Genomic DNA, 26,858 nt, shown 5'->3' with positions numbered 1-26,858 from the left:
AGCTGAACAAAGTTTTAAAATGATGAATCCAAACCTTTCTCTTCAGATTCTCATGCAAACACCTTTTACTTAGTCCACAACAACAACAACAACAAAATCTGCAATTTACTGTTTCTTCCGCAGCCTGGGGTGGGGAACTCACACACACACATACTCACTCACTTCCCCAACCTCCAGGGGGGGTTTCCTTAACAGTCACACAGTTTTCATGATTCCCAGTTTCTTCCAGCAATCTCACATTGCAGGCAATTAAATTCCTGCCTTTCAGGCATTTCACACACACACACACACATTTGCATATTCAGCATATTCACACATTCACTTCCATTCAAACTGCTTGCATACACATTTTCACATACAGATATTTCATTTTTATGCTTTTTTCATGCAAATTATTTATTTTTAAATAAGGCCTTTTTGTTTGTTGTTATCAGAGGGTTTTGTCCCTCTCCCAAGACACATACATACACATATACCATTAAGACAACATTTCCAGGCCTGTTGCTTGTTTTTTTCTCCAGTGAGAAAAATCAAGATGTGATTCCAATCAAAATGTGACATTGGGCCCTGAACTATCTCTTATTTTTCTCACCATTCCAAGCCCAAATTTAATTTTCTGGATGGCCAAATTTAAAACTCATCAGTTTGGATTTTGAGGCCAAAGCAGCCTCCCTTTTAATCTTTTTCCAATTTTTTTCATCAAATTCAAAGGGGAAAACTACAGAGAGCAGCCTCTTCTCTTTACATTTCTAAGGACAGTAGATGGTGCCATTGTCTAATAGAAAAAAAATTGTCCATTCAAAGAGCCAGATTGGGGAGGAGACTTATTCTTCTTTGAATTTTTCTTTTCTTTCTTTTCTTCTGTGGATAGATTTGTTTAAAAGATAAGCTAGCCAAAATTTTTGTAATGTTGTTTTCTTGAAGATTATTTTACTGCCACAATTTCAGTGCTTTCCAATGGGCTAACACACAGCCCACTGGAAACACAGCTTCTCCTCTTCCTTTGCCTTGCCTTTTTCCCCATTGTTTAATCTGTTTTTCTCCTGTCTTGCCCTTAAAGGGTTTCTCGCTCTTTTTATCAAGATCGAGTCTAGCTAGACCCCACTTTTTATATTGGACAGACTTGCCTGTTAACAGCCTGAAACTCAACAAGCACTCTTCCTGTCACTCCGGAGCAGACCTCTAACAGGAATTTCTCCATCTCATTCTTTCATTCATGCAAATAGCACTCCCCACCTCCCCCTAATTCCAGAATGTTTGTTTCTACTTACCAAGTTTCTTCTCCTACCTTCACTGGGACAAGATGGAAGTCTCCTTAAACATTCAGGGTTCAGACAAACTTAGGTCTGCTGGGCTGGCCAATTTAAAAGTCACCAGACACAAAGGGTCTGGGAACACTCTTGACCTTATCTTTTGGCCACACCAGTTTTCATGGATGTCATGCCTGAAGGTTGTGAGTTACAATGGAACTCATCCACAAGGAGTTTTAATGAAAAACAACCTTGAAAAAAAAGTTTCAAGTTTTTCAAGTCCCTATTCGGTTCATCAGAAATGTGAGGTCCCAGTCCCTTACTTAAACTTGAGATACTATATCAATCTAATCAGATAACCCAAGCAGAGACTTCTTGATAAAGCAGCACTTTATTTGATCAAATTAAGCAGCTGGGTGGCCAACAATCTGGAATGCTGGCAGAGTTACGTCCAGAAGTGCCACACATTAGCAAGTTGGTAGCATTGCTTTATAAACTTTGTTAGCCAATAAAAATCAGACAACAGAGCCATTACATCATAAGAAAGACATCAATCTTTCCTGTACACTCCCTTATTCCCTCCTTCAGTATATCACATCCATGTACATGTTTCCCAAGCTTGCATGAAATTTCTCTGGTGCAAAAGCTGATTGAAAAAAGCAAGAAAGCAACAGTTAGACTAAACGATTTCCCTTTGTTCCAGTTAAATTGGAGATGTGTTCATTTATGTTTTCAAGGTTATGTTTAATTTCCTTGTGGTTTGAGATTATTGTTGTTTGGATTAGTTGCAACATAGCATAGATCTCCTTCTGTAGTAGAGCAGCTGTTGTAATATTTTCATCCACCACTAGATGTCAGCACCAATTCTTTCAGTAATAAATACTTATTTACTTCTGTTTTGATGTTATAAAAGGAAAATCTTAACAGATTCTACCGATTTCAAACTTATCCAAATTAAGTCTTATATTTTTTTTATTTCAATATTTCTATTCCCCCTGAAAGGTTTAATTTGCCGCTTCCATCTGCAGGAGGGTGGGGCAAAAGTCCCCATCCTTCTCACTTTTGGAGGCTTTTTGCTTCTTGGGTTTTTTTTTCTTCCAGGAAATCAGTTTCCAAATAGAAGAGAGAAAATCGCTGTTCTTACCCAGTTCCAAACACGTTATTTAGTTTTGTAGTATGGCAACCAAAATTGATTGCAGGAACACTTGATGATGTCCCTTCTCCCGTGTCTGCATGATTTCTTCCAGGGGGAAGATATGAAATTGATTGCTCAGCTCCAGTCGGGCTTCACCGGACTGGGCTATACTAGACATCAGGAACAATGGTTGTTCTTTTCTTCTATGAGTGACATGTTGCCATTAGTATGTCTTTAAAGGTTTGTGTACAGTTTCTTTCTTCTGATAGTTGTTAGTTCCTTATTGTGTTCAGTTTTGATACAGTCTTCTTCCTCTGGTTGGAGTTTCTTGTTTTGTAGGTTGAGTCTCAGAGTGGCTAGAGTTGCCTTTACACCTTCTACTTTTTCTTCAAGTAATTAACTCAGTTTACATTTGGTACATGTGTAATTTTGGTCCTCTATCCCAGAGATTTTCAACCTTTTCCAAATCTGTGATAAAATACAGATAGTCCTTGAATTACAACATTAGTGATGTTCGAAGTTACAATGGCATTGAAAAAAGTGACATGACCATTTTTCACACTTATGACTTTTGCAGCATCCCCAGGGTGATGTGATTTGCATTTTTGGAGAAGAGCCGCACAGCCTTAAAAGCAGAGTGGCAGGAAGATATTTGTGATGAGGGAGGGAGAAAAACAAGTAAGAAACACAGGTGGGGAAGGGTCACCCTCCGGGAGGAATGAAGAAAGGCAGCATCCCCTGAAGGAGACCAGCAAATGGCCCTCACCCACTTCACACACCCGTGGACTCCAGGGGAGGCAACGCCGTGAGTGGCGTGAGAGTCCACCAGTGGTGGGATTCAGCCAGTTCGCACCAGTTCAGTAGAACCGGTAGCTAAATTTTGTTGAGTTTGGAGAACCATCTGAACCCATGCTGCTTCTGGAAGGCCACGGAGGCCTGGTGGAGATCTCCCAGTGTCAAGCCCTCCAGGCTTGACATGAACAGGTGTGGGGAGGGCAAGGATGGCATGCAGGATGGAGGAGGATGGCAGCAGCCAGCACCAACAAGCCCACCTGCTTCCAGCCTGCTGGACCTCCTTGGCCGCTGAGCAGCTGACGAGCCGGACGCATGTCTGCTGGTGGTCCTGGCAGTGTCCCTTGGCCGCCGAGCAGCTGACAAGCTGGGTGCGTGTCTGCTGTGGTCCTTGGTCGCTGAGCAGCTAACAAACCTCCGGCTAGCCGATAGGCTGGAGAGGGCCGGTAGAGCAGCCGCCGAACAGCTGACGGGCCGCTGGACAGCTGATGCGGCGGCCAGGTCCAGATTCGAGGACCGCCAAACAGCTGGGGGTCGGAGGCTGACGGAGCGGCCTGAAGCCTGCTGGGGCGAGGATGTGTGAAGCGGAAAGGTGTCTGTGCGTTGCAGCTGACCGTTTAAGCCTGCGCATCCAGATGTTGGTTAGGTGGGCGGGAGGTGGGGTTGATTAGCGTATGTGTATATAAAGCGCTGGGAGGCAGTTGCTCCCAGCGTAGACTTTGATAGCAGAGTATCCTTGTAACTGCATGCCAGAGATTCCTGAAGTAAACCGACAACCACCTGTGAACTTGACGGCTCCGTGTGTTTCTTGCCAGGGGTGAGGTGAGGATCTTTGACACCCAGGCCTAGAATGGCCCGCCGGAAGTGCATTGATGTCACTTTCGGAAATCCGTTCTAGGCCTGGGAGGCCTGGAGGAGGCCTCCCAGGCCTAGAACAGCCCAGAGGAAGTACATAGAAGGCCCGTCAGAAGTGCATTGATGTCACTTCCAGAAGTCCATTCTAGGCCTCGGAGGCCCAGGCCTGCATCCACGCAGAGAACCAGATGTTCAGGTATTTGAATTCTACCACTGGAGTCCATGTTACCTGTGCTACATCACTGGTTTCAGCAGGCAGTGGCACTCTCTCCTCAGCATGCAGAGAGGCTGGGCTGGGCGAAGCTGAACCTGCCTGGGTGCCCACAGAGGAGGCGGTGCCTGGTGTTACAGGTGACTGTTTTGCCCCACAGGCTGCCCATGTTCTGAGTGCTTCCCTTTTACCCAGGATGCCAGGCGTTATGCACATGCCGCCTCCTCTGCGTGCACCCAGGTAGGTTCAGCTTCTCACCAGCTTCACCTCGCTCAGCCCAGCCTCCACATGCGGTGAGGAGAGTGCGCTGCTGCCTGCCGAAACCAGGCAGGCTGGGGTCAGGGTGGTGTAGTTCAGGTAATATGGACTCTCACGCCACTTGTGGCGTCCCCACCCCCAGAGTCTACGGGTGTACGAAGTGGGCGAGGGCCATTTGCTGGTCTCCTTCAGGGGATGCTGCCTTTCTTTATTCCTCCTGGAGGACAATCCTTCCCCAACTGCTTTCTTGCCTGTTCGTTGCTGCCACCGGTGTGTGCACCCAGCACAGATGACTGCCACAAAGTTGTAAATCGGCTGCCAGCAGGCCTGTTTTTTATCCTCTCCTCTCTTGCCCCTTCTCCTCCTTCTTTTCTCTTTGGTGCAGCTCCAGCTGACTCCTCTTCCCAAGGCTGCATCTTCTTTTTTCTCTCCCTTTCCTGCTCAAACTGCCTTCTTTTATATCCCTTCCTGTCTCCGTCCCCCCTCCTCCTTTCTCTTCCGGGTGTGCCTATGTCTTGCTTTAGGTAAAAATCAATCTGATCTCAGGCTGTTAGTTTCTATCCATAACTGATGCGGTGCCCAAATTTTCACTTTCCATTGTTTCAGGTTTTCTTGAATAATACTTATATCCTTCATTTGCTATATTCCAGTTATCAGAGTCATTTCACTATGTCTTCAACATACTATTAAATCATGTTTATTTTTCTGACTTTCAGAGATTTCAAGCTCCTTTAGTGTATTTTTTCTATTCTGTTAGTGTATAGAAAATGAAGGCCATTAGCTTTTAGAGCCAATTTTCATTGGTTTGAATTTTCATTGGTTCAATGGGTCCCCTTGTTAGTTCTGCTGTTCAAGCTTGTCATGTTTTGTCTGAATGCATTTTAGCAGTCCTTGTTATTCTGCAATGTAATAAAAGTAGGCAAATGATAAAACCTGCATCATTACATTATGTTGCAAATTCCACAACATTATCTACAGTATTTATATCAAATGTCATAATGCAACGACATAAGACCTCATTGAAAATATGCTGGAGTTTTTATGTAATCTGCAGATGCTTTTGTTGTGAGATGCAATTCATCTCATTTGATCATCCAGGAAACTCAGAGTGTAGTCCCATGAACCAAAACTTTCCCTTCAATGTAATTTGCTGTGTTGTTTTTTTCCATTTTCCCTTCCTCAGAGAATTTTATGAGCAAATAATATAATATATATGGTGATCAAAATATCTAATTCATTTTTCATGGGAAAAAAGAGCAACAGCTCTTTTTTTGAAATAACAGTACTAGAAGCGAGGAGGTTTTTCTAATTGCTAAAACAAAACTTCCCTCCTTCCTGTGTGCCTATAGCACAAAGTTCTTTCTGCTAAGAAGAGGTACATAAGAGACAGGTAGACAAGATTTTTTTTTTCTATTTTTCATTTCTGTTCTACCTAAATCAGATTCAAGCTAACTTCACTGAAGTGTCTTTTCATTACATTTTTATTTTTGAAGTCATCACTGCTTTTTCCAACTTTGTTTTTCATCAGATGCTGTTGACGACTTCATCAGCCCCTATTGTGAGAGTCTGTTTGGACATTGCTGGCCCACCCAGGGGCAGGTATGGATATCTTACGCTGTTTTTCTGTGTTCTTCCAGACATTTGCCTATCTCAGCATCGGCTGGTATGTGTGTGTGGATTGGGAGGAGGAAGCAGGAGAGAAGCAGATGCTAACTTTGTATAAACTGATGAAATTAGGATAGACTGTGAGTGCCAGATGATAAGCTGGAATTTAATGGATAGCTCAAAGAAAATGTCACCTGAGATTTCTAAAGCAGTAAGGAAAATTTAATACTTGTAATTATTAGGCGTCAAAAAAGTAAGGATCAATATGCTCCCAAAGCAATCATTATATACAACTAATAGGGAATGGCCGTGTCTTCAGGCCCATTTTTTTTCTTCTTAGATGGAAATATAAAGATAATTTACACTCCAGTAAGAAAATTCCATTGGCATCAATTTATGTACAAAGAAAAAGAGTCAGAGTTGAGCGTTTGGCTAAGAAAAAATGGTCATTGTTGCTTCTGCTGAACTATTATTTACTATTGTAGAATTCAGCAACTTCTGAATGCCAAGACTATGGAGATGTGCAAAAATATATAACAAACCAGAGCAAGGACCCAATGTAAGTAGTGTGTCTTCTTTTCTGCCTATACATGTTATGCACGATTCCTTCCCTTTAACATGCTATGTTAATATGCAATGCAATTATTTGATATGCGATGCAAGCTTTATAGATCATCCAGATATCACGATCCAAGTTTTTAGACCATACTTCATCCATTTTTCCTTTAAACCTAGGAAGAAAGAACCAAATCAGAAAAGCAGTTCTCAGGAGCACAGGTTATGAGGATTCTCAATGAAAAGGGGCTAGGTCCTATACCCATAACATGGAATCTTGTTCTTTTAGAAAATAGATCAGTTAAATATTTTAGAAAATCCTTTCTGAACTTCTGATTTATAATTAGCAATTAGATTTTGCACTAGAATTGCAAAAGGATGTACACAATAAACAGATGTGCCATATAATAACTACAGGTAGTCCTCAACCTACGACCACAATTGAGCCCAAAATTTATGTTGCTAAGTAAGAAATTTCTTAAGTGAGTCTTGCCCCATTTTATGACCTTTCTTGCCACAGTTGTTAAGTGAATCCCTGCAGTTGTTAAGTTAGTAACCTGGTTGTTAAGTGAATCTGGTTTCTCCATTGACTTTTCCTGTCAGAAGGTCACAAAATATGATCACATGACCCCGGGACACTGCAACCATCATAAATGTGAGTCAGTGGTCAAGCATCCTAATGTAAATTACACGACCATGGGGATGCTGCAATGGTCATAAGGATGAAAAATGGTCATAAGTCACTTTTTTCAGTGCTGTGATAACTAAGCAAACTGTTGTAAGTCGAGGACTATCCATACATGTGTCCTCATAATTACAATTCTATTATGATAGAGGATGGGAGAAATATGGAGATGCTGGAGTGGGTAAAACAGGAAGGTAGAAGCTTCTTCTGTCTAATAGTATGAACAAGATAACACGATATATGGCAGATGATCATAGAATCTTAGTTTGAAAACCTTCAGTGAAAAAGAACTCAACATTTCAGTGGAACAGCACAGAAGAGGACAACAGAATTATTGGAATTTCAAAAATCTGCCTTACAGGAAAAAGCTCTGTTATTTGGAAACTTTAACAAAAATGGCAACTAAGGTGGATGACAAGATTAAGGTCTACAAAATCATATATGGCATAATGAAAGTGGGCAAGGATTTTTTTTATCAAAACATCTAGAGAAGTTGATTGGAAGAAGATTTAAAAGAGATGAAAGAAAACATCTCTTTATGTTGGTGGAATTTATTATTATGGGGTCACTAATTTGGGTGGCTTTAAAAGGGACTGGAATAGTTCATGAAGGACAGGACGGGACAAGGGCTGCTACTCTTGAAAACTCAGGGTTACTACCTGACTGGGAGCAGCAGGGAGCAATGGCAGAAGAAAGTATCTATTGGCCATTATGAGAAGATGGAGAATTTACCTTTTTATGGTTATGGGGAAAAAAAACCTGACAATCTCTCATCCCTCTTTAATCAAATTATTTTTTCCTTCCCCAAACATTTGCAACATATGTTGCTGCCACAAGTAGAAGAGGAATAGGAAAACACATAAGGGGCCAATCTGGATCATCTTTATCCTCAGCAAGGCAAGAGGGTTCCCGTACTATAAATTGAAATAGTCTGTTTTGGGCAACCTTGTGTCTATAGCAGTGTTTCCAACCTTGACAACTTGAAGATGTGTGGACTTCAACTCCCAGAATTCCCCAGCCAACATGGGAGTGGAAGTCCATATGTTTTCAAGTTGCCAAGATAAAGAAACACTGGCCTAGAGGGCTGCATTGCTTTGCAACAGTCTGCAACCAGTTTCCAACCAATCTACTTTGCTAGTGACAGAGCAGTTTGGCACTAGAGCAAGAATCCAGCAGAACAGATAAAATGTGTGCAGCCTTCAGCTTCTTATTCCCACAAGCAAGATGCTAGTTTAGATGAATTAGAATAGAATAGAATAGAATAGAATAGAATAGAATAGAATAGAATAACCACAATCGAGCCCCAAATTTATGTTGCTAAATGAGAAATTTGTTAAGTGAATTTTACCCCATTTTATGACTTTTCTTGTCACATTTGTTAAGTGAATCACTGCAGTTGTTAAATTAGTCACATGGTTGTTAAGTGAATCTTGTTTCCCTATTGGTTTTGCTTGTCAGAAGGTTGCAAAAAGTGATCACTTGACCCCGAACACTGCAACTGTCATAAATCTGAGTCAGTTGTCAAGAATCCAAATGTAAATCACATGACCATGGTGATGCTGCAACGGACATAAGTGTGAAAAATGGTCATAAGCCACTTTTTTCCCTGCCATTGTAACTTCAAACAATCACTAAGCAAGCTGTTGTAAATCGAGGACTACCCGTTATACTGTTTTAGTTATGTGTCCCTCTCTTTTATATTTAATCTTTTTGTCTGTTAATTAGTCAGAGAGTTCTTTTTGCAACCATGCTGGTCGCGTGTCCTGCCTTTTGTTCATTTAAGCCCCCTTTGGAGGGCTCCAGTTTTAGGAAAGCTGCTCTGCCTAGTTTAATCTCCCTCTTCCATTGGGGAAAAATAATCCTTAAAATAGCAGACTACAGTTATAGTAGCAGAGAAGCTTAATATTTTGTAATAATATAGTTAAATAAGTGGGGGGGGGAGGAGGAGCAGAGTATGGAGAACAATGGCTGCAGGGGAATGGAGGACACTGCAGCAGGGAAAGAGGAAGTAGGGAAAGGAAATATACAGATTTTAGAGGCACTTAATTCTTACAAAGCTTTTCATTGACCAGTTTTCATGCAATATGAAAGCTTATCCTTCAGCTATAACTGTCAATATATGGAGAGCAGCCATTCACTAAGGAGTTAGTATACTTCTAATGGTTCTCATATTTGTTTCTATTGCTACTCTAAGTGTGAGGAATAAAATAAATTCCACTACAAAGGTGTTGGAAAGTTTTATTGAAACGTTTACAAAGGTTGGTGGTCCCTTCTACTTGCAAGCAAAGGGCCAAAATTATAACATATACATTTACTATGTACCTCACATAAATAGTATGTATCTTCAGAGTTAGGAATTATCTCTTTTGCTGGGAGTGCTTTTACTGGCCTCAAGTTACAATAGGAGAGGGATTCGTATTTCTACCAGTTTCTGATTGATTAAACAAATCTGACACTCATCTTTCTGTGACAGAAATCCCAGGAGAGAAGATAAGAGTCCATCTGCTAAGAGGGAAACTGGTATCGTCAGCTGCATTGCTCAGAATGAGACTGAGGACTACTCTACCGTGGAAGCTTCAGCAGGCTTCAAAAGCTTCAACAGTTCCCCATTCAGGCTCTCTGATTCCACATATTCTGTTGAAAATTCAGACGATTTGACCATCTCTCCCTATGCCAGCTACACCTCTTTGTCAGAGCAGCCGCTCTCTGTTCTCAGTGGCTGGCTGGACAAGCTCTCTCCACAGGGGTAGGTGACTGACTGAAGGGACCCTATCTTTTATTTCTTCCCAACTTCTTCTTTTCAGTCTAAATATGTTTTTTATAAGAAAATTAGCCATTGCTGTGTTTACATTATACATCATATTATAAAGTTTGTAATTCTGATCTAAGACTAATAAAGATATCATTGTAAGGTTTATTTAAAAAAAACATTCAGAGATATTAATAATATTCCTTTTAACAAACTAATATATTTGCATGTGATTAAACAAATACTATTTGTAGAGTTGACCTTCACTTATAGCTTTAAAAGCAGATACAGGCAGTCCTCGACTTATGACAGTTCATTTAGTGACCATTCAAAGTTACAATGGCACTGAAAAAAGTGACTTATTTGTCACACAACTGTTGCAACATCAAAATTTGGATCCTTGGCAACTGGCTCATATTTATGATGGTTGCAGCGTCCCGGGGTGATGTGATCCCCTTTTGTGACCTTCTGACAAGCAAAGTCAATGGGGAAGCCAGCTTCACTTTACAAGCATGTGACTAACTTAATGGCAGTGGTTCATTAACAACTATGGCAAGAGAGGTCATCAAATGGGGCAAAACTCACTTAACAAATGTCTCATGTAGTAACAGAAATTTTGGGCTCAAAATTATAAATTGTTGTAAATCTAGGACTACCTGTATAGCTGAGTCCCTTAATAAACATCAGTCCCTTAATAGTCATTGTCATGTCCCTAGTGAACAGTGCTGGATTTAATACAGTCTCCTTTCATTCTCCGTAGGAATTATGTTTTCCAAAGACGTTTCATCAGATTTGATGGGAAAAACCTCATGTATTTTAACAATGAGAAGGTGGGAACAATATAACAGATATTAATGTTAAGCAATTACATGTGCTGGGGCATATAAAATGGAGTAGGTGGAAAATAAGTAGATTCTGGTTATTGAAAAAAGAAGATTGATCCTAATGAGAGAAATGGTAGTGGAAAGTTGATCTAAATCAAGAATGTGAGTTACAATTCTGCTATTTTTTTCAACATGTCATATTTTCTTAGATGTATGCTTCTTTTCTGAAGTCTTCCTCTTCTCATTACTCACTCCATTTACCCAGTATGGAATGGGTGTTAAGCTGGATTGTGACACTATGCTTCAATGTCTAGAATAACTTCATATCTTGAAAATAAATCTGACACAGACTTTCATTTAATTTGGAAACCATAGATTTCTACCATATTTATTTATTTATGCTATCCAATTTTAGGTTTCTCTCTACATAAATTTCTAATATATAGCTTTACAGAATTTCTTAATTAGCATTTTATTAAATTGACAATCTTATACTATTATGGATAGACTTTATTGTAATTTATAATTCATTGTTTGATTCACATTGTGCTATCCACTATTCCTGATAACTGTATTTTACTTAGAGTTTTACAGCAATTTTCACATGTTTCAAATAATATACAGGTAGTCCTTGAGTTACAACCGTAATTGAGTCCTGCTCAAGTTGTGGTGGTCATAAAACAGGTCATCACATAACTGGACCCAATTTTGTGACCTTTTTGGCAGTCGTTAAGTGAATGCTGTGGTCATTAAGCATATCCATTGTATACTATGGGGTGTTTTTTCCAGAAACTGGAACTAAACACTGGTTTCCAGAAAAAACATCAAACAAACATAGAAAGCATTGTAAATCATGGTTACATGACCTCAAATGGCCGTAAATGTGGGTCAGTTGCTGAATGCCGAAACTGCGATCACATGATCGGGGGAGCGGACATTGGAACTTCAGAACTGGCTCATAAATAGCTTTTGAGAGAGGGTCTGTTGTAACTTTGAACTATTGCTAAATGACTGGTCATAAGTCAAAGACTATCTGTAATAAACTCAGTTGTCAATAAAAAGTTAATAAAATATTGAAAAAAGTATAACTTTTATAATACTTGGAATTTCTTTTTTTAGTCACCAGTTCTGTTATTTTTATCCATATATATATATAGTTAAAATATTCAATGAACAAATATTTTTAAAAGCCGGGTTAAGTTTGAGTAGGAAGAAAGTTCTAGAAGAAGAATGTATGAGCAGAAATCACAAACTGCCTGGGTTGTTGCAGGAACCGTATCCTAAAGGATTGATTCCTCTCTGTATTATTGGCATGGTGCGCTCCATCAAGGACAACAAATTCCAAGTCATCACTAAACACAGGATTTTTGTCTTCCGAGCTGAAAGTGAAGGTAACAAATCTCATCCTGATCCCAACGTGCCTTTCTTCTCTTCTTGCTACTTCTGTTTCTCTGTAGTGGGTCACTATTCTTCTTTTGCAAGCAGCACTTCTCTGTTTCTAATTACTCCCTTTTATTTTTCCGTTCTTTATTGGAAATGAGAAAATGTAGAAAGACCTGACTTTTTCTGTAGGTTTGTATATCAGAAGTCATTCTGATAAATATTTGTAATCTTCTTATCTTTTGTTATCATTTCTATAGCCCAGCGGCATGAATGGTGCAGCACTCTTCAGCAGAAAGTCACTGACAGGCAAAATCTTTGCCCTCCAACATGCCTCAATAGCAGCAGCACTCATTTCCAAAAGCGTGGCTATTTAGAACTCAAAGGCTATAAATCCAAACTGTTTGTAATTCTTATTCTGGGTGAGACGTGGCTGTACAAAAGTGAGCAAGTAAGCATTTAAGGCTTTCAGTCTTAGGAAACTGACTAAAGTTTTTTTAAATTATTTCTTGATAAACACATTTCATATATTATAGTTTGTTTTCCCTATTTTGATAGATGAATGTTTCTTTAAGTGGGCCCAAGCAATAATGTCAGACTAGGACAAAAGCAGTCTCTATGAACAGTTGAAGCTATTGGCAGTAAAAATTACTGCATCACAGCTCACAGTATTGATATTTATTCTATTATTTCCTTTATCAAAAAGAGAGGGCAGTTTTAAGTTAATCTTGTAAGTTTCGGATAACATTCTTCTGCTATACATACAAAGCAGTTCCTGTCCATATTTCATCCACAGTTCTTTAAAATGGGCATTGCTATCTGTCTGATTGAGATGCACCACTCTACTATCCGAGACGCTAAAGGCCGTAACTTTGAACTCATCACTCCATGCAAAATTTTCAGGTAACACAAACTGGTACTGAAAAGAAGTACATTCAACTGGCATAGTGTTGCATGCTGAGCAGGGCTATCATTGGGGGTCTGCATAACTGGGCACTAGGGAAACTCTCTATTCACCCAAGAATCTCACTCAGGACGCCATTTTTTATGTTGCTTAGCAGCAGCAGAATTTTAAAAAATGAAGTACCTGTCTTCTATTAAACAGTGGACTATTACAAATAGTCTTCAGCTTATGATCACAGTTGATCCCCACATTTCTGTTGCTAAGTAAAGACATTTGTTAAATGAGTTTTGCCTCATTTTATGACCTTTCTTGCCACAGTTGTTAAGTGAATCACTCCAATTGTTAAGCTAGTCACATGGTCATTAAGGGAATCTGGCTTCTCTTTGACTTTGCTTGTCAGAAGGTCACAAAAGGGGATCACATGACCCTGGGACACTGCAACTGTCATAAATATGAGTCAGTTGCCAAGCATCCTAATTTTGATCACGTGACCATGGGTAGGCTGAACATAAATATGAGAAATTATCACAAGTCACTTTTTTCACTGCCTTTGTAACTTTGAACGGTCAGTAAACAAAATGGTGTAGGTCAAGGACTACTTGTACTCTCACTAACATCACAGGAGCAAAAAGCATATCAGTTTGGGTGCTTTGGAGAAACAAGAGAGTTGTGCTCCGATTAGGCATTTCTCTAATTTTTTTAAAAAAGTAAAATACCTCTAGAAGCCTAGCACTGATATAGTGGTTTCTGGGACAAAATCCTATTTCCAGTGAATAGAGATACCTGAAGAGAATATGGCTGCAAGCCCCTAGATTTTCTTGAAATGCAGAGGTTCTGATCCATATGCCTATCTCAGTGAGAAATGGGGTACTGTTCCAGAGACCATTATGTCATTTCAGAGGCCAATAGGGAAGTTCTTTGATGATTCTCAAAAGGATAAATAAACAATGTTCTTTTAAAAATATATATATATTATTGAATTTTTAGAATGACCAGCTTTAATGCTTAGTAAACAATGTGTTGTCTGAGTTCATATATTTAACAACATTCAATAATAGTTAGTTTCTATACTTTTATAATCAGCATATTAACTAGGAATACCTTTTCTTGGTCCTCTCTTCTTCCAATAGTGTTCTCCTTTTAGCAACATTAAGCAAATATAGTTCTTAATACTATCCATACATACAAATTTAAATATAAACATTTTTCTAATATTTAACAATAACATCAGTAAGTAATGTCTTTTCTAATAAGCTTATTTTACAGTTGCATTTGCAAAACCTTATCTTATGTAAATCACTACAGGTCCTGTTTTTAGAACTCTTATTTAAGCTTAGTTTCCCTTCAGTAATCAAGACATTTCTTGCCAGTTATAGTTTTTTGGGTTATATTTAAATATCCAAAATATCTCATACATTTAAATCATACCAATATTTTTACATTTCCCATATCATAAAAAAGAAAGAAAAAATACTATACTACTTTTAAATCACATTTCTCTTACTGTAAAACCCCTTCATTTCCAAAATTTGACTATTCTTTTAACCATATTTAGACAAATGTTTGGTTATGATACTCCATCTGGTATGTCAAGTCATCTCTCTTAAGTCTGGTTCTCGCCTGTTCTTATTTAAGCTTAGGTTCCCCTCATTATTCAGAACATTTCTTATCAGTTATAATTTTCTCCAAGTTGATTACATTTGAATATCCAAAACATTTCATTCATTTAAATCATCTCATTATTTTTACATTTCCCATATCATAAAGAAATACTATACTACTTATAAATCATGTTTCTCTTACTATAGAACCTATTCATATACAAAATTTAACTATTCTTTTAACCACATTCAAATAAGTGTTTAGTCATGTAGTACTCCATCTGATAAGTCAAATCATCTGTCTTGAGTCTGGCTCTCGCCTTCTTCTCTTGCCTAGCAGCTTTCCAAGTCAGTGCATTCAGCTTGCCATGTGATTCTTCCTGTATTTTTATAAGTGTTAAAAATGGGAAAGTTCTTTTCAGGGTGCTTTTGTAAGGTGCTTTTGAGGACACTTAGAGCAGAGAGGAGACAGGCACAATCCGAGTCATCTAGACCAGGGGTTCCCAACCCCTGGTCCATGGACCGGCACCTGACCGCGGCATGCCAGAAACCAGTCTGCGCAAACAAGCAAAGCCCCATCCACGGGATGCAGGCAGTACATGAAACCACGCCCTCTCCAGTCCACAGAAAAACCTCTCTCCATGGAACCGGTCCCTGGTGCTCAAAAGGTTGGGGACCTCTGAGCTAGACTATTCATGAGGAGGCAACTTTGGCTCATGAAGGGCTGTACCTGTATTGTTTACTTAATCCTGCCTGAGGACTTGAGTGTTGCTGGAGCAACATGCTCAGTTCTGTGCTTTGTATGCTGGTGCCTTGTATCCTGGCCTGTTTGACTCCTGGACTGCTTTCCTGGACTTTGTATGTGCTCATTGGACTCTGTTATCCAGTTACTCTTGCTGTTCTGGGCTTGGAATCTGGACCTGCGCAATGGGGGTGCTTTCTGAGGACCTATTTTGAGGGTTTAAATAAACACCTGTAGAACTCTTGCCATGTATGCATGTTTGTGTGGGGAGCGGGGCAGCACAGCTAGACAAATTTAGTCCCGTTAACTGTTCAACATACAGTTTAGCCTCTGGACCCCATATCATCTTTATTGCTATTGTCTTCATACTTTCTAGAGTCTCAGCATCTTTTTTATATCATGTTGACCAGAACTGGATGCAGTATTCCAAGTATGGCCACACTAGTGCAGTTTAAACTGATGCTATCATGTTTTGTGATTTTGAAACTATTCCTCTGTTTAAGCAACCTACAGCTACAGTGCTTTCTTGGCAGCTGCAGCATACCTAAATCCCTTTCACAGTTTCTATTGAGCCAGGTACCGCCTATTCTATACCTGTGTATTTGCTTTTTCCTGCCTAAATGCAGAAGCTTAACTTTTCTCACCACTGAACTGCATTTTGTTGGATAGGGCCTAATGCTCAAGTCTACCAAGATCTTTTTGAATCTTGAGCCTATCATCCAAAGTGGTAGCAATTCTCCCCAACTAGGTATCATCTTTAAATTTGATGGCTTCCCTTCTATCTCCTCATCTAGATCATTAATGAAGATGTTGAAGAGCACTGGCCCCAAAGCAGAACCTTGATACCTCACTGCATGTTTCTCTCCATGTAGATGTAGTTATATTGAGAACTATCCACTGCGTATAGTTGGTCAGCCAACAGCAAATCTATCTGGTGGTAGTACTGTCCATTACACATTATTTTGTCTTACCAAGAAGTAGGCTGTAGTCTACTTTTTTACTTTATATAAATTATTGTTACACATTGTTATACATGTACATATGCATATAGGTATGTATGTATGTGTGTGTGTGTATATATATATATATATATATAGTCTTTAAAATATGAGTCTCAGGTATATTCATATTCAAAAAACTAAAACACAGATCACCGAGACTGAAGAATTTATTTAAAAACTTAGCTTTTGTCAGATGCTGACAAAAGCTAAGTTTTTAAATAAATTCTTCAGTCTCAGTGATCTGTATTTTAGTTTTTTGAATATATATATATCTCAAATGATGACAGATTCATGCAAACATCTATATGTTCTGTGCAGCTGCATCCAGGAGGAACATCTTCATGCATAGATTCATACAGTACTTGTGTTGGTTTCCATACTTTCTTCCTGCAGAAGCATATAATAACGCATATCTGACATCATTTGAATGACATCAGGAGAGCTGAATGAATGCTCTGTGCCTGAATTGGGTTTTATTCTCTCCTGGCCTGAGGGAGGGAATTAATGCACATTATAGAAATCCATCAGCTTTGTTGGAATGCCAAATGCCAAATGCCAAAACATTTCAGATGTTTAGCATGTAAACACAAATACAAAAGTTAGTCAATTTTCTTTGTATACAAATGGATAATTTGTCAAATTATTACATCCAGCATCAACCATGAAATGTTTTGTAGGTAGATGCTGCAAGCAGAGTGTTTATAATAGCCTTGCTTTTTGACTAGGCCTTATATCATTTCATGCGTGTTCCCTTAGTTTTGGAGCCGAGTCTGAACGAGAGAAGCAAGAGTGGATGGAAGTGCTTCAGAACTCTATTGCTGAAATTTTGTATGATTATGAGGTGGCTGAGAAGATCTGGTCTAACAAAGCTAACAGATTCTGTGCTGACTGCCATGCACTGAGCCCTGACTGGGCTTCCATCAATTTGTGTGTGGTGATCTGCAAGCATTGTGCAGGCAAGTATATCTTTGTATATGGCACTTTTGGTGACAAAATGTCAATACTTCTCGTCACTTATTTATCAGAACATTTATGATACTTTGAAGGAGAAATACTAATCGTTCCTACAAGAGGCTACAATGCCAATTTAAAATTACATAACCTCCATATTAGTGCAGGTTGTACATTTAAGGATAATTGCAATATGGTGGGTTATTTTGGAGGAGAATCTACCCCTTTGTAATTTTTCTCTCCCCCATCCCATGTTTTAGTCAGCATGGAAAATAAGCAATTGCCAACATTTGTTCTCCTAAAGCAGGGGTGTCAAATGCCGGCCCATGGGCCGGACGTGTCACCAGGAAACCGCACCCACCCCATTGCCAGCAATGGGGAAAAAGCTCCGTTACATGACGCGACGTCATGTGACATCGTGAGTTTGACATGTCTGTCCTAAAGAATGCCTATGTACACATTAAAAATTATGGATGCTGCATACTGTGTTCTGGGGGAAAAAAGGCAAACATCAGAATAGATAGAATGCAATGTTCTGAGAGAAGCACAGAAAATAAAGGTGGCAAGTAGCAGTCTGCTAAACTCTTACAATATTAGGCAACACAATATCAACAGTAGAGACCTTCAGGTTTCTGGATTCTATAATCTCCCAGGACATGAAATGGACACTTAACATTAGAAACATCATTAAAAAGGCACAGCAAAGAATGTTCTTCCTCCATCAATTCAGGAAGTTCAGACTGCCCCAGGAGCTGTTGATATAGTTCTACAGAGGAATTATTGAGTCTACCATTTATTCTTCTATAACTGTCTGGTTTGGTACAGCAACCAAACAGGACAGGTATAGACTTCAACGGATAGTTAGGACTGCAGAAAAAACAATTGCAATCAACCTGCCTTCCATGGAGGACCTGAGAAAATATCTACAGATCCTCACATCCTGGACATAAACTGTTTCAACTCCTCCCCTCAGGAGGCCGCTACAGGGCATTGCACGCCAAAACAACTAGAAACAAAGACAGTTTTCTCTCTCAGTAGAGAGAGATGTATAGCTCAGTATTGTCTTATGTCTAAGGGTATTTACCCATATAGTATGGCTGTATAACTGTTATCCTTCTCATCTTTTCTACTACCGTCTTCATTGGATCTTACGATTATATACTTTGTTGTTTGTATGTTCACTGAGAGCTTATGCACCCAAGACAAATTTCTTGTGTGTCCAATCACACTTGGCCAATAAAGTATTCTATTCTGTGGGAAACCCATTTAAATTATTCTGAAATAAATCATAATCTACAGGGGAAAAATTACATCTACATTTCTTATTCTTTATTATTTTGGAACTTGTGCTTGCACAGAGTGTGATTCTAGAAAAACCCATTTACAAAAGTGATATTCCCACCTAATAAGAAGATTGATATAAAAGTTCATGTGGAAGGACATTTATATATCCTGAGAAAAGAATTTTCTTTTGGTCTGAATCTGAGTTCGGATCCTGTGAAAATTGCAATTAGATGCATGCATGCCCTTTGGAGCTTCATCTATCTCTTTTTCTATATTTACAGGTTTGCATCGGAGCCTGGGTTCTAGGATTTCTAAGGTGCAAAGTCTGAAGCTGGACACGAGTATTTGGAGCAATGAGATGGTCCAGGTATTAAGTTTTTTCCATGATACAATCAATCTGAAATTGCAGAAATGCCCAGGTATGGAAAAGTGGGATTGAAAAGGTATACACTGGGATTATCTAGGACAGTGTTCCCCAATCTTTCTGAGTTGGCGACCCGGTGCACAAAGGGGGAAGAGGGAATGGTTTTGGGCAAGGGGCAGGCTTCATTTGTGTGAGTGGCAGAGGCTCATGCCCACCACTCACATGAGTGGGGCTGCGAGTGCTGCCGCCCACCATTTGCATGAGTTGGGCTTTGCACACACGCGCACATGGCCTGGCCCACCAGTCACACGGCCCAGTTGCAAATAGGCCACGGCCCAGTAGTGGGCTGCAGCCCACAGATCTAAGATGAGACATATTTCTTCAATGTCCCTGGAAATAGAGTGCTTTTGTTTATCCATAATCCTCCAGTTTAATTTTATTGCTCTCTTCTAAAGCTGTTCATCATGCTAGGGAATAGGCAAGCAAACAAATTTTGGGCTGCACACCTCCCAGCTTCTGAAGCCTTATATCCTGATGCTAACACTGAGCAGAGACGAGATTTCATCATCTATAAATACCGTTATGGACGCTTCCGCATGCCGCACCCTCAATATAACAGTCAAGAAAGCATTCTGCAGGTATGTATTTACACATTGAAGAATCTTTCTCTAACATCTGATGAAATTATAAATTATTACAGGCAGGAGACCCTATACTATTCCAGACAAATGGCTGTCCAATCGCTTAAAAAAACCTCCAGTGATGGAGCACCCACAACTTCTGGAGGGAAGCTGTCCCACTGATTAATTGTTCTTGTTGATAGGAAATTTCTCCTTATTTCAAGGCTGAATCTCTATTTTATAAGCTTCCATCTGTTACTTCTTGTCCTGCCCTCAGGTGCTTTGGAGAATATGTTGACCCCCCTCCTCTCTGTGATAGCCCCTAAAGTATTGGAAAACTGCTATCATGTCATCCCTAGTCCTTCTCTTTGTTAGACCAGATATGCTTAGTTCCCGCAACCGTTCATTCGTTTAACCTCCAGTCCCCTAATCATTTTTGTTGCTCTTCTCTGCATCCTTCTGGAGTCTCAAAGTATGAATTAAGCAATTCCACTTTCTCCCTGCTATCCTCATCTCCTTGCCACATTTTCCCATTAGTGGACCAATTGGTTCTCTGACTTTCTTCTTGCTTGTTTCCATGTTGAAAGAAACTTTTTTAAAATTATTTTTGACATTTCTCGCATGTTTGTGACAAGTCCTTTCGGGGCCTTAGCTTTCCTGATTTCATCTTTGAAGATTTGGCTATTTGCTCCTATTCTTCTTTAATTATATGTCCCTGTTTCCATTTTTCATACTTGTCTTCTTTGGCTTTCAATTCATTAGAGAGTTCTTTGTGCAATCTTGCTGGTTTCGTCTGGAGTCTCTTATTTTTCTTTCTCAGTGGTATTGTGCTAGATTGGGCTTTTATAATCTCATTTTTCAATTTCCCAAGCTTCTTGAGTTGTTTACTCCTTTCCATCCATGAAATCCTTCCTGAGCTCTCTCCCTAAATTTCTTGAAATTGGCTTCTTGAAATCTAAGACACTACTTTGATTTTGCTCTATTGCATGTGCCTGATTATGAATTCCAGGATGACATGACCACTCTCCCCAAGGTTTCTGGAACTTCAACCCCCTGTATAATTTCATCTCTGTTAGTGAGAATTAAGTCCAGTGTAGCTGACCCTCTAGTTCCCTTCTCTATCTTTTGGGTGACATTGTTGTCTGCTAGGTGTATCAGGAACCTTTTTGATCTCCTGCCATTGCCCAATCAGATCCCGGTTTGGAGGAGGAGGAGGAGTTGGAACCGGGACCATCCAACGGGAGTGACATGCCTCCCTTGGAATGTTTGGAGAGGCCAGGGGCTGAGGACAATGCTGTCCCAGACCCCTAAGGCCTTGGGGGAAGTGGTTGACTGGATGGAGAGCTGCCTGCCCTCACAGACACAGGGGAGGATTGGCTGCAGACAATCTGAGAGGCAGCAGATTCCCTCTGATGAGGAACAGCTGCCTTCCCCACTCAACCCGAGGGCACGGAGAGTGGAATGAAGGCAAGCTCAAAGGAGGTCTGAGAGGCTACTCAGGAGAAGGCTGCCTCACCTCTCCTCCCAAGGAACACCTGGTATGGGTTGACTTAAGGAGAACCTGGGGGGGGGTGTTCTTTGTTTTGGCTTATGCTTCCCCAGTTTTGGAAAAACTCAGCCTTGATTCATGTTTCTGCCTATGCTTTGCCTTTTCCTTTGCCTTGTGGACTGCCTTTGGCCTCGTGGACTCTCTTTGCCTTGTGGACTTTCTTTGGTCTTGTGGACTTGCCTTACTCTGTGGACTTGCCTTGCCCTTTGGACCGTGACCCTGGATTTTGCCCGTGAGCTTGAACCTTCTCTTTGGACTTCCTCTCTGGCTTTGTTAATTGGTTTTGTGGTTTATTGGCTTTTCTTTGTGGAACTGAGGGTGGTTGCCTTCAGGGAAATGTGTCATGGAGGCTTACCAGACATTATAGGGCCGTTTGTTTTGGCATTTAACAGAGCAATAAAGGACTCTGTCACTGCCTGTCTCTGCCTAGGCGACCTGGCTCATAACATCTCCCACTTGGTGCAGATTTTGTTTTCCAGTTGATATCAGGATCATTAAGGTCCCCCATTACTATTTTAGTGTGGTTCCTGCACACATTAGATAACTGATTAACAAAAAGTTAATCTATTTCCTCTGTTTGGTTGTGTGGTCTGTAGTATACACCTAATGTTATAGTGTTAGCTAAATAATATTAACTAGATTCAATATTAACTAGATGTACAAATTCTAGTGCAATGGTAATTAACACAATCATGTTGCTATTATTACCTGAACAGTTACATAATATCTTTTCTTACAGTTTTGATTTGCAGTTTGTGATATTCTTATAGGACAGACATGTCAAACACAAGGCCCACGAAGCCATCCTGGAAACAGTGAGGGAATGGCCCCTGCTGCCTTGGCCCTGGCCCAGGCCAGCCGGGAGCCAATGTGGTGGCCATCTATGCTGAAACGCATTCAGTCCTAGCTCCATAAGCCCCCCCCCCCGCATGGCCTGAGAGGAACAGTGAGGCTCCTCCAGTGGACCATGCCTTGGCACTTGCCCTGATCCCATCCCCTTCTGCCAGAGACCCTCAGATCTATCCCACTCCTGCCCAGGCCCCCACAGGCACCCTTGATGCAAACGATGTAGAGCTGGCCACACCCACCCAGTAGGCCACACCCACTCCATCCACGCCCACCCAGTAGGCCGCACCCACCCTGGCCACACCCACCCGGCCCTGAGGGCAACCACAATGCTGATGCGGCCCTCAATGAAATTGAGTTTGACACCCCTGTTATAGGAACTTAATTATCTTGAGTAATTATTAGATTTTTTTTTCGTAGGCTCTATGTGCAGCTGTATCTGGGCCAGGATTGCTTAAAAAAATGGTCCATTTTTTTGCAAGCACCATGGAAGTTGAAATGGAAGGCAGCTGTTTTACTTGGAAAACTAAGCCCTGGTCCAACAGTGGGCATACTCATCCTTCAGGTAATTACCTTATTCTATGCTATACAGGTAGTCCTCAACTTATGACCATTTGTTTAATAACTGTTAAATGGCACTGGAAAAAGTGACACACACTTGCAACTGTTGCAGGATCCCTGTGTTCATGTGATCCAAATTCAGGCACTTGACGACTGGCATGTATTACAACAGATATTACAACAGTTGTAGCATTCTGAGATTGTTTGTGACCTTCCCAGGAGGCTTCCAGCAAACAATGTAAATGGGGGAAGCCAGATTTGCTTAACAACCATTGCAAAAAAGGACATAACATCAGGCACAACTTAATGACCACATCGCTTAGTGACAGAGCTTCCAATCCCCAATTTTCATAAGTCAAGGACTCCCTATATGTAGAAAACAGGATTCAATCTATTTGATTGGGCATATCATGAAATCCTGTTTTTTTTCACTATCTGTTATGTATTATCTTCTTTTTTTAAAAAAAAATAAATTTTATTAAAAGAAGATTTTACAATGATTTTAAGAATTACAGAAACATAGAAAAAGTGATAGAAAAGGAAAAAATATAAAAGGGTAAAAGAAAAGGTAAATAACAAAAAGCAAGAAAAAGAAAGATATCTAAAGAAGCAACTTCTGATATTGTTTGCAGCAGTTACAAACACAATAATCACCATCTCCACCTTCCCATAGTGCATAGTTCCCTTCTTCCCATAAAAAAATTGTGATTGTTCCTGAAATCAGCAATTTATTTTTATCCAGTTGTAACAAAAAGTCTATACAGTGTTTTCAATTTCTTATAAAAATAATTCTAGTTCCTCCTTGATCACACTATGTATTATCTTCTTGATACTGGTCAGGCTTGGCAATTCATTCTTTAAATGCCAAATAATCATGTATGTTTTAAATTTTATTCACAATCTTACACCAAACTTACATTTTCTATCCTATTATGAAAAATTATCTCTTATAAACATAAAACAAAACTTAAATGTTTGCTGGCTTTGAACAAAGACAATTTATTTTTAAATCATTTATCTGTTTCTCTGTATGTATAACTAGAAGGAATCTACAATGAGATCACACAACCAGTTGTCCATTGTGGCTACTTATACAAAGTCCCATCCACCGCCAAAGCAATCAAGAGAAGCAGAGATGGTAAGTCTGAGTAGGGTAGAATCCATAACTAATGGCTAATTGAAAAATGGCTTTTGCTAACTTTTTGCTTATGTAGAGTTTCAGAGGATCTGGTGCTCGCTGGAAAAATGTTTCCTCTTCTATGAGACTGAAAGGAGTACTGAGCCAACAGTAAAGATTGAAGTGGCAGATATGATTTCCTTAGCAGTGAACAGAACAGACATGTTGGCTATTCCTAGCTCCACAGACAGGTTTGTGGAAAGTTGATTCATTCAGTTTTTCTCCTTAGTCCTGCTAAACTATGTTCATGTACCTCACGATGGTACCAAACAAACAATGAAGCAACATTGGATTGATCTCCATCAAAAAGAGCAGATTGTTAAGTGTAAGGTTAAGGATCTGTTTGGAGTTTCATCAGAAGCATTCATCTGTCCCCATGCATTGCTCCACAGTATTACCATTTGTCATAGTGCAAGGTCTGTAGCATATTGCTGCCATCTGCAACACCCTATGTTAACTTAAAATCAGTCATAGGTGAGCAAAAATGCCAAATCCAGTCTTAACATCTGGCTGACTATGCAACAGATGATAATGATAATGATAATGATAATGATAATGATAATGATAATGATAATGATAATGATAATGATAATGATAATGATAATGATAATGATAATGATAACGACAACAATCTGCCTCAACTAGGCTCCCAAGAAAGCAGAACTCTTGAAACTGGCATTGTTTCAACAGGAACTTTTATTGAGTTAGTAATAGCAGTAAAGCAAGGCAAGATCTAAATTCTTCCCATGAGAAACATCACATTAAAACCGCCTATTCAAACCCTTCCCCAGTGTCCAATCATCCAGTTTGATTTTAGCCAATCCATAGGTGTGAAGTTGTTATGGGAACTGGAGCAATAAAATGCAGTTCTCAAGGTTTCAGTTCCTCCACAGGAATGGAGATAAGGCAGATAGCCACAAGCATATTCCTCCCACCTTTTGCACCCAGAGGGGGTCACTTCAAAGAAGATAGAACAAAACAAAGGAAATACATTGCAGATCCCACAGAACCTTCCCCCTCCCCACAGAGCAAGCCTCCCCCCTCCCAACAGAATGGCAGTACCCGAAAATGGAATGCACAAGCAAGTGAAATGAATTAAATGTAATGGATTAAATGCATTAAGGGTCTGACAGCGACTTTACTGGGGACAACATACATCCTGCGATGATATCTGTAACATTGTTAAACATCCAGATCTGCCTATCCAAGGTCCTTGGTAAGGACTCGATAGGTAGATAAATATGCCAAATCCAGTCTGAACATCTGGCTGACTGTGCGATGTTCAATAATAATAATAATAATAATAATAATAATAATAATAATAATAATAATAATAATAATAATAATAATAATAATAATAATAATAATGATAATAATATAAAAAACTTGGATTGAAAGACAAGAAAACTAATAACAATGCACCATGCTCTGCACCCAAAAAGTGATATTGATCTATTATATTTGCCAAGATCTCAGGGTGGCAGAGGTCTCTTATAGGTGAAACAAACTGTGGAAGAGGAAAAATATGGCTTAAATGTCTACATAAAAAAGCAAAAGAGCCTCTGCTGAAGGAGGTGAAACCTATTGAAAGGAAACAATTGAGCATCGGGTTTTTAACTGGAAAAAGAATCCTATGCACAGTCAATACCTAAAGGATATTGAAGGAAAGCTAGATACTAAGCTAACATGGAGCTGGTTGAGATCAGGAGTGCTGAAGAAAGAAACTGAATGGTTCATTTTGGCTGCCCAAGAACAAGTCTTACAAACCAATTCCATGAAAGCAAAAATTCAACATGTCAACAACAACAGCAAATGTTGCTTATGCAACGAGAAAGATGAAACAGTGGATCTCCTTATCAATGGCTGCAACCAGTGGTGGGATTCAAATATGTCAATAACCAGTTCTTTGTGTGGATGCTGCTTCCAGAAGTCCATTCTGAGTCTGGGCAACAAAAAATTAGCTACCGGTTCTGCCAAACTGGTACAAACTGGCTGAATCCCACCACTGGCTGCAACAAAATCTCACAGACTGATTATCTACAATGTCATGATCAAGTTGCCAAAATCATACATTGGAAGCTTTGCCAGAAGTTTGGGTTTGAATGCAGCAAAAATTACTGGGAACACCAAATTGACAAAGTTCTTGAAAATGAGCAGGTCAAGATCTTGTGCGACTTTCCGATCCAAACACAGACAGACATCTGGCCCACAATATGCCTGACATCACTACTGTGGAAAAGAAAAAAAGTCTGGTTCATTGATATTGCAATATCAGGTGATGCACAAATTGAAGAGAAACAGCTAGGGGAAAAAAACAAAATATCATGATTTGCAAATTGAAGTTGAGCGATTGTGGAGAAAGAAATCAATGGTTGTACCAAGAGTAATGGGAGCCCTTGGAGCAATATCCAAAGGGTTGCCTAGATAACATGGAAAGTTTGAACTTATTAGACCTGAATATCCTGACTTTGCAAAAAATCACCCTACTTGGAACGGCCTATATAACAAGGACCTAAGAGCTGTTAAGTGGTGTATGATGATGATGATGATGATGATGATGATTGATATTGCACAGTTAGTCAGATGTTCAGACTGGATTAGGCATTTTTGTCTACCTATCAAGTCTTTACAAAGGATCTGGCATAGGCAGATATGGAAGTTTAAGGGTATTACAGGTATCGTCACAGGATGGAAGCTGTCCCCAGTAAAACTGCCTTTTGCAATTGAATGATGGTGGATTTGTTAATGCCAATGGTGTTCAAGGGAGATCCTTCGTCCTAGGGAGACCACTGTGCCTCAGATAGACGGTGTGGAGTCCCTCCTTGTGAAATGGGGGCAAGGGGTTCAAGTGGGCTTGTTGATTATATACCTGGCTCCCTGCTATGTATCAACGGCCCTGCCTGAGCTGGCGGACGTGATAGCCGGGGTGGCGGTGGGAACCCCCAGACTTATGGTCTTG

The 26,858-nt window shown here is 39.9% G+C and overlaps 1 protein-coding gene across 1 annotated transcript in view; it reads left to right on the top strand.

Annotated features, from left to right (window-relative positions):
* Positions 1–26,858, top strand: part of ARAP3 (ArfGAP with RhoGAP domain, ankyrin repeat and PH domain 3) — a 123,169-nt gene that overhangs the window by 15,009 nt on the left and 81,302 nt on the right. The window contains exons 3-15 of the mRNA XM_029286734.1: positions 6,030–6,100; positions 6,592–6,665; positions 9,820–10,092; positions 10,856–10,925; positions 12,190–12,310; positions 12,560–12,750; positions 13,096–13,202; positions 17,304–17,503; positions 19,064–19,149; positions 19,602–19,784; positions 22,582–22,726; positions 23,765–23,860; positions 23,937–24,090. Coding sequence (XP_029142567.1) covers positions 6,030–6,100; positions 6,592–6,665; positions 9,820–10,092; positions 10,856–10,925; positions 12,190–12,310; positions 12,560–12,750; positions 13,096–13,202; positions 17,304–17,503; positions 19,064–19,149; positions 19,602–19,784; positions 22,582–22,726; positions 23,765–23,860; positions 23,937–24,090 — 1,771 coding nt within the window. The remainder of the gene's footprint in view (positions 1–6,029; positions 6,101–6,591; positions 6,666–9,819; positions 10,093–10,855; positions 10,926–12,189; positions 12,311–12,559; positions 12,751–13,095; positions 13,203–17,303; positions 17,504–19,063; positions 19,150–19,601; positions 19,785–22,581; positions 22,727–23,764; positions 23,861–23,936; positions 24,091–26,858) is intronic.

This window comes from Protobothrops mucrosquamatus, unplaced genomic scaffold, assembly GCF_001527695.2.
Source record: "Protobothrops mucrosquamatus isolate PMUCROS unplaced genomic scaffold, P.Mucros_1.0 scaffold_226, whole genome shotgun sequence".
NCBI lineage: Eukaryota > Metazoa > Chordata > Lepidosauria > Squamata > Viperidae > Protobothrops > Protobothrops mucrosquamatus.
The sequence above is the reverse complement of the archived record's forward strand: the minus strand, read 5'-3'. Positions and strand labels throughout refer to the sequence as shown.